We start from the raw sequence: 7,467 nt of genomic DNA on the forward strand, positions 1-7,467 counted from the left end.
TTGAGGTTTAAGTGAGTAAATCAAACAAAATAAATGTGATTTTTAAAAGTGGCCAGTATTAATAAGGCGTCTGTTTGAAGCTGGTTACAGACCCAGAGCAATTTATTTCATATTCTTCATGTATGAGAGTGAATATGTCACATGCATGTTTTGGAGACCACAGCAGTCGTGGTAGTTTCTCTCTCACTTTCTCTCTCTCTCTCTCTCTGTCCGTCCACTGGATGGAGCTGCTGTGATGCCGTCAGCTCTGAACACGTTCACACATGAACCAGCAGATGGGGAAAGATGAAAGTCACAGGGTTTGAAGGGTTTAGGGTCATGTTTAAACTTTACACATTAAGACAATATTTTATCAGAATATAGGAGGGACATCAGCACAACTCTGAAACTGCTGCATTTCTCCTGTAATCCATGAAGCAGTATCAAAGTTGAAACTTTTTGAGTATTGACTGAGTGTGGATTAGAGGAGAGTGTAAGTGTTTCATTTTGCTGTTTCTGAAACTGTTAGGACAACTGATACCAGTTTATAGATTGAGGTATATGCAAAGAAAGATTATTAGAAAGGATGGAAAGAAGTTAAGAATATACTCAGGAAAGGTACTTTATAGGGAATTGTAGGTTATTTTTTAACCTATTTTTTGTGGCGTTAAATCTCAAATTCCAATTTAAAGCACTAAAGTCATACAGCTGATGCATGAGGCAAAGGTAGACCAACAACTCCCTTGTTTTTGGAAAATTGTCCTTTTTTTAATTGGTTGGCTGCTTTAAGGAGAACCGTGTAACAGATGTTTCTGGGTAAAAGAAGATGGACTAACAACGACAGGGTTATTTCCTCTGTAATACTGTCAGATACTGAGAACAATCTGAGCCTGTCAGCGATAAACATATCGTTTCAAGTTGACCAGCTTTGATCAGGCAGGTTTATCCCACATAACATTGCAGCCACCCACAGCAGCCAACTGAAGCAGTCTAATGGATTCCAAAAGTGTTGTTCCTATGAGTCATTTAGATCCCAAAATGTGCAAAAGTAGGGCCCAACAAAAAAACACATCTGTTTTCATTTTAAATGAGCAATATGTAGCTCTGACACTTAGCGTTTAAAATGGGTACTGCAGTCCAAATTCAAAACATTGTAGAGAGCTGTCTCCACCCCACCTACGTATCTCTCCCAAGAGTCAAGGCGCACACAGGTTGCCATGTCACGGACACTGCAGCGTCAGTGTTTAGCCAGCTCTGAATCGGCCTTGAAAACTTTCTGCATTCTAACCTCTCTCCATTTTTCAAAATAATCTCCAATATTTATCCTACTTTCACCACGTTTCTGGTCGTGGAAGCTTATGAGAAAAATGCTGAGGCAAGCAAATCAGTTTGCTGTAAAACCACCTTCTCTGGTTGAACAAAAGTGAAACATTCTGCACTGCAATCTTAAACTAAGAATGAGGACATACTGGGTGCTGCATTGTTGTCAGAGAAGTCAGCACTTCAAGACAGCATGTTTCCTTAATGTCTGATCATATAGTAAGCTCATTGTATGATTTAATTCAGTATCTTTTTGAGATTCAAAGTTACCCCAGATTAAGTACATTGCAAAATGTCTAAAGTTCAATTCTTCCCTCTGAATGTTAATGTTGACACTATCTTAACAATGACAGGTTCAGACAAAGTTTCCCGCTTGTGACTGACTGAGTTGTCATCTTGCTAAATGAGTTCTATGTTTTGTCACTAACTGGATGTGTATTTATCAAAAGTGTTTCAGTATGCTGCTGCGATCTGATGCATAGTCTGCTGAAGTCGTGTATCAAGGCAACCTGCGGCTGCAGTTTATCTGACGTGAGAGCTGCTGCCCTCCAGTCTGGATCAGACACAGGTGCAGAAAACTCAGACGACCTTGGTGATGATTGATGGGAGAGACTGATTCATAAGTCCTCTGCACACGCTGATGGGCATCCATTCCTCACACACTCCTCTGATCATACAGCAGGAGGGAGAAGTATGAAGATTTTCACAGAGCAGGGATCCCTTTACTCTCCTCTTTTTAAAGACAGGAATGATTTAGTTTGATTGTTGATGTTTTCTCATAAACAACTGTGGTTTGGATTTGTTGAAACATGATGCTGAATAGCAGAGTGGGCAAAATGACTTTACTTCAGAATTACAAATACATAGACTACAAATAATAGACTAGTGTTAAAAGAGGAGGCACTTTTCCCTAAAAAGCTCTGGAAAACCCTCACAGTGTAGCCTTTAATAACTTTGCACATCACATTGATTGGATGTTTCTCTTTGCAGCTGAGTTCCCCTCTCTTAAGTTTTTTCACGTCTCAAACGTTTTTTTCATCATGTAACATCATTCATGTATGATATGCAATTAGGGCTACACCAAAGAGTCATATAGTTAATGTAATTTTTCTCATTCACGAAGGTTGAAATTAGTCATGTTGTTGTAAAGGCCGTGTGTAATGATGAAAAAAAAACAAATTAAAATTATTCCCCACAAGTGCAGAAAAATAAATCGCTCAGTACCAGAAAATGTAAGGACTAAAATGTGCAAACATGCAGATTCAAGTCAAAATTACATCTTAAAAAAATATACCTAAAAATCTGAACTTAAGCAACCAGGAATTTGCACTTAGTAACTTTCTATTCATGCAGATGAAAATAAAATGCATTGTTAATAATTTACAGCCTGTTGTAAAATGAGGAATGACACAGGAAGGTTCATTTTACTGTGGGACAATGATTGTAATACCATGATTTTTTTCTTTTACTTAGATTCTTACATTAAAGATCATAATGACATTTTTGATCGGTGTTTAACATGAAACTGAAAAAAAACTAAAAGGGAAACTTTGGCTGTCATTATATTCCAGAGTTGATGAGTTGATTTGGAGTAGACTCTCAGTATTTCAGCATCACCTGCAGGGAAAAAAGGAAGTGCTTTGTTAATCAGAGATATTCCAGTGCAGATGGTTTCTGTGACTGTAGACAGAAGCATGCTCATATAAGGTGTGACTGTAGTTCACAGGGAGCTCATGTGCAGATGAACTCACTTCACTGAGCCAGTCTGTGAAGGCGGAGATGCGGGTGAACACGGTCGGCTTCTTCACTTCATTGCAGGTACGAGAGGAGACGAAGCTGGTGACGCCCTGAACGTACCACCTGCCATCCTGACCCAGACAGTTGAGTGGACCGCCGGAGTCTCCCTAAAGAGACGCACAGGAACACAATTTGAAGTGTCTGACCTTTGCACACAGCAGTTTTCTGTTCAGATCTGACAGGTACGAGTTTCCTTGTCACGCACGTTACATCCAGCCACGATGTCTCCTCCTGCACAGATCATGCTGGGTTTGACGTTGATGCCCCACCAGTCGCTGCGGCTGCACACGCTGTACTCCACCACAGGAAGCAGGGCCTGCTGCAGCTTATCAGGCATGGGACCATGAGCTGGGACACACAAAAGAGAGAGGAGATCCATACTGTAACACACAAACACATCATGTAGACTAGACAGAGGTCAGAAACTCACATTTTACCTTAAAAAAGTATGGCCACTGTGATACCAAATATTAGTTTGTGTACCATTAGGAACCTTTTAGTTTGACTTTCTGACCATTCCCATCTTGATTTTTAGAGCCAAAATGTAACATGTAGAACACAAAGAGTTGACAGGTTGAAATGATGGCAATTTGGCAACCAAAGATCTATTTTACTCCATCCATTGACACATAAAATCATGAGGAATTTTTTTTTAAAGGTGTCCTGCTTCCATGAACCCCTTTCACACATGCACTACTGTGAGCTGAAACTGAAGCCATTTGCATTCAGAATTTTCCCTGATAGCCTCCTTGTCAAATTGTCGCCAAAGGCAGGGAGAACTGTGTGAACTCTGAATATGTGAATGAAATATTCAGGAAAATGAACTATGAATAGAGGGGTATGTTGATGTTCAAAACAGTGCAATCTTTTTGCATGTTATAAAGCTGCTTCATACTCCTTTCTTGTCTGACAGGGGAAAACTCTCACTGTGAGGAACTTGTGTCAGAAGGAAACCAGTAAAAATGTCAGAGTCAGGCTTTTTCTGAAAATGTCTCAAAATCTTGTGATATGTGTGCAGGAGGCTTTACAGTCTGATTCCTTTTTGCAACCAGTGATTTCTCCCCCTGCTGGCCATTAGCAAGAATGCAGATTAAAGTCACTTTGGCACTGGTTTCACTTTTACACAAACAAGACCATGTCCACTTCTCATACACAGTCTTAAGATAATAATAACAAGATAATCATGTTTCTTTTGAATTGAAGTTCCTGCATTTGCAACAGTACATAGGTCAAATTAAAAACAGGTAAAGAGAAGCTGACTCAGTAGGATATGATAAGAGATAAATTAATGTTCAGCACTTTGATTTATCAACTTGTGAAGGAGGATATCATAATTGTTGATTAATTTAGTTTCAATCAGAAAGTAACTGTACTGGGGCGCTGGTGGTGCAGTGGTTGGTGCGCGTCCCATGTATGGAGGCTGTAGACCTCCAAGCGGGCGGCCCAGGTTTGAATCCCACCTGTGGCTCCTTCCCGCATGTCATTCCCTATCTCTCTCTCCCTGATTTTCAATTATATCCACTGTCCTCTCTCCATTAAAAGCACAAAAAGGCCAAAAATAAATCTTTAAAAAAAGAAAGTAACTGTACTAGAGTATAGTTATAAGTACCTTTAAAATAAAAATCCAACGCAAAGGAGAGAAAATACCTCAGATTTGTACTTCGCATAGTAATAGAAAAGGAAAAGAAAAAGACGTACAAACTAAGGTGTTTAATGACAGCTGGGTTGACATTACTCTAAACCTAAAGGTATCAGTAACTGTAGTGTAAATACTGAATTTGAACTGTGATTGCTCGTACTACTCTTGAAAACTTTCTACATTTCTTAGGGAGTGCCGATTTAGCAGCTTCTGAGTCATCAACAGTTCAGAATTTATATTGAAACTTTTCTAGGCCACACATCCACCTGCCAGTGATTACATTCATATTCTAACTTACAGACCCCCTGCTGTGGTCTGCAGTGATCACTGCAAAGGGCGAAAGATGAGGGATGAGGACACCGTGGTTAAACAGAACTTGCAGAACCCTGGAGGGAGCAGAGGAGGAAAGAGAGCAGGGGGACTTTACAGTAAAGGTTTCCCCAGCCGGAGATGTAGCACGATGCTCCGTGAGCAGGGATCTCTCCGGCCTGAGGCAGACACGCTACACCGACGCTGTCGTTCATGATGGGGCTTTTATCCAGCTTCAGCAGAGCCATATCGTTTCTGAGAGGAATAATTCAAGTTACACATGAATATTAGTGAGTTACTAAAAGTTCTCTCAATCATCATCAAACATCCAGAGTGTTTACATTTTCTTAATTAATATTAAAATGATGTAATTTTCTATTTTGTTTACTTTTGCTTTTACTTCCTCAGTTCTGTGTTTACAGGCCTAAACCAACAAAACACTTTCTCTTGATGCTTATTAAAGATGATAAAAAAACAAGGTTACACATTGATTTTGTAACCTCACCCGTCAGACACAAAGTCGATGTCCCACTGTGGATGCACGATGATACGCAGAACATCTCTAATCTGCTCGGTGCCCTCCTGCAGACTCATGCTGTGCTCTCCCAGGACCACGCGGTACACATCTCCAGGCCTGTAACACACTCACTCAGTCACCCTATAACCATACAGGTTCAATCATATATCTCTGCTGACTTGCCTTATATTGCAAGTCACATTTGTTTTTGCATTAGCTTCAATAAATCACACAGTATATCTATCTCGTCTTTTTGTTAGTCACCAGATGCAGTGTCCAGCCGTCAGCACCCAGCGGGGTCCGATCAGAGTCCCTCCACAGGTGTGATGGTAACGGCTGCCGTGCTTCACCTGCAGGGAGATCTGAGAGAGACAGAAGGATTATTATAAAAATGTGTTTCAATAAGAGAATAGTTTCAGTATGAGGGGTTAAAGTACCTGCCAGGGCCAGCTGTGGGGGCGAGCATCCTCTCCGTTCACCACCCTGCTGGTGTCCGGCTTTACAGCAGGTGTGCCACACCCGAAAACTACAAACACACGATCAAGTTAGTGCCTGATTCTTAGCACAAATCAAACGCTTAGTATGAGCAAATCTGGGGTACACAATCAGGAATGACCTGTGTGATGGTGATGACGTGCAGTGCCAGTGTTGTAGAATGTATGCACAAAATAGAGCTTTTTAAAGCAACTCCACTTGTAGTGCAGTAACAGTAAAAAGCTGATGTGTTTATTTCTGATCATGTTCAAACCTTTCATGTAAAAAATGTGTGATTTTGTGTACAAATATGTAATGATTACTTGGATATAAAAAAAATGATAACTGTTATTACTGTGTTGTTGTCTTGTTATATTTCTTGTGTTTTTATGCTGATGTGGGTATGAAATAAAGAAACAAAGTATGCCAGTCACCTGTAAGCAGTACTACTCACCATATGCGAGCTGCAGCAGCACGAGGAGCAGAGCCTGAATCATGGTGTCAGCCTGCAGACACAGAAACGCTCTGACGGCTCCGCTCAGCTCCTTTATACCTCCTCAGTCTGTTTGATTGAACATGTTGAACTTTGTTATCAGGCTGGGAAGAACTTCCAGTTCTACAGATGCATCAGCTTCACTGCCAGAGCTGATCTGTGCACTTCTGGACAGACTGGGAGGTTTTGTAACATGTTGGAGAGATACAATGAGTATTTGCCATGTGTGTATTTGCTTATATAATATGTGTATATTTGTCAACATAAATAGGATGTGTGGACAAGGATCCTTATACAGTACACCAATCTGCAATAGAAATTATTAAAGACTAAATACGAGCAGAGCGAGTGCATTTGTAGATCACATTTCAGACACAAAGCATTTCAAAGTGCTGAACTTGGGGAATTAAATCATAAAAATGCAACAATTAAAGCATTCATTTTGCATTAAAGACAATACAATCAAATAAACCTGAGATAACATGCATTTATAAAGCACTACAGTCACAGTAAATAGACTAAAAATAGGAATTAAAGCATGTGATGGATGCATCTTATTTCCTCCAAAGCTGCAGGAAACAAGGATTTTCCTTTGTGTTTTGATGTTTAATGTGAAAATAAACAGCAAACATATGAAAGAGTGTTGGATGAATTATTTACAGTTTTCTGTTTTTAATATCAAGACAGTATCAAGAGCTGCAGGAATGTGCAACATGTTAACTTTATTTATTTCATAGGGACAATGCAATTGAACATAGTTTCAATACAAAGCATGAAACTGATGTGATGCATGAAGGGTATTTAGCTATTTCTAATTTCCAACTCTTTTCCCTAGTTGGGCCTTTGTGCAAACAAACAGAGTAAACATGTACAACATTCAATCACATAAAACCCCATAACACTACAAGAGGATACATTCAAATACATGTACAACAATCT

General features: G+C 39.8%; 1 protein-coding gene across 1 annotated transcript; it reads right to left on the minus strand.

Annotated features, from left to right (window-relative positions):
• Positions 1–2,717: 2,717 nt before the first annotated feature.
• Positions 2,718–6,633, minus strand: LOC109983393 (chymotrypsin-like elastase family member 3B). Its single transcript, XM_020633098.3, has 8 exons — positions 6,490–6,633; positions 5,999–6,087; positions 5,826–5,923; positions 5,550–5,678; positions 5,163–5,299; positions 3,302–3,444; positions 3,051–3,203; positions 2,718–2,916 (listed from the first exon to the last, which is right to left on the minus strand). Exons 1-8 carry the CDS (start codon positions 6,530–6,532, stop codon positions 2,899–2,901), a joined length of 810 nt encoding a protein of 269 aa, XP_020488754.2. The 5' UTR covers positions 6,533–6,633; the 3' UTR covers positions 2,718–2,898.
• Between the last annotated feature and the right edge of the window lie 834 nt (positions 6,634–7,467).

This window comes from Labrus bergylta, chromosome 6, assembly GCF_963930695.1.
Source record: "Labrus bergylta chromosome 6, fLabBer1.1, whole genome shotgun sequence".
NCBI lineage: Eukaryota > Metazoa > Chordata > Actinopteri > Labriformes > Labridae > Labrus > Labrus bergylta.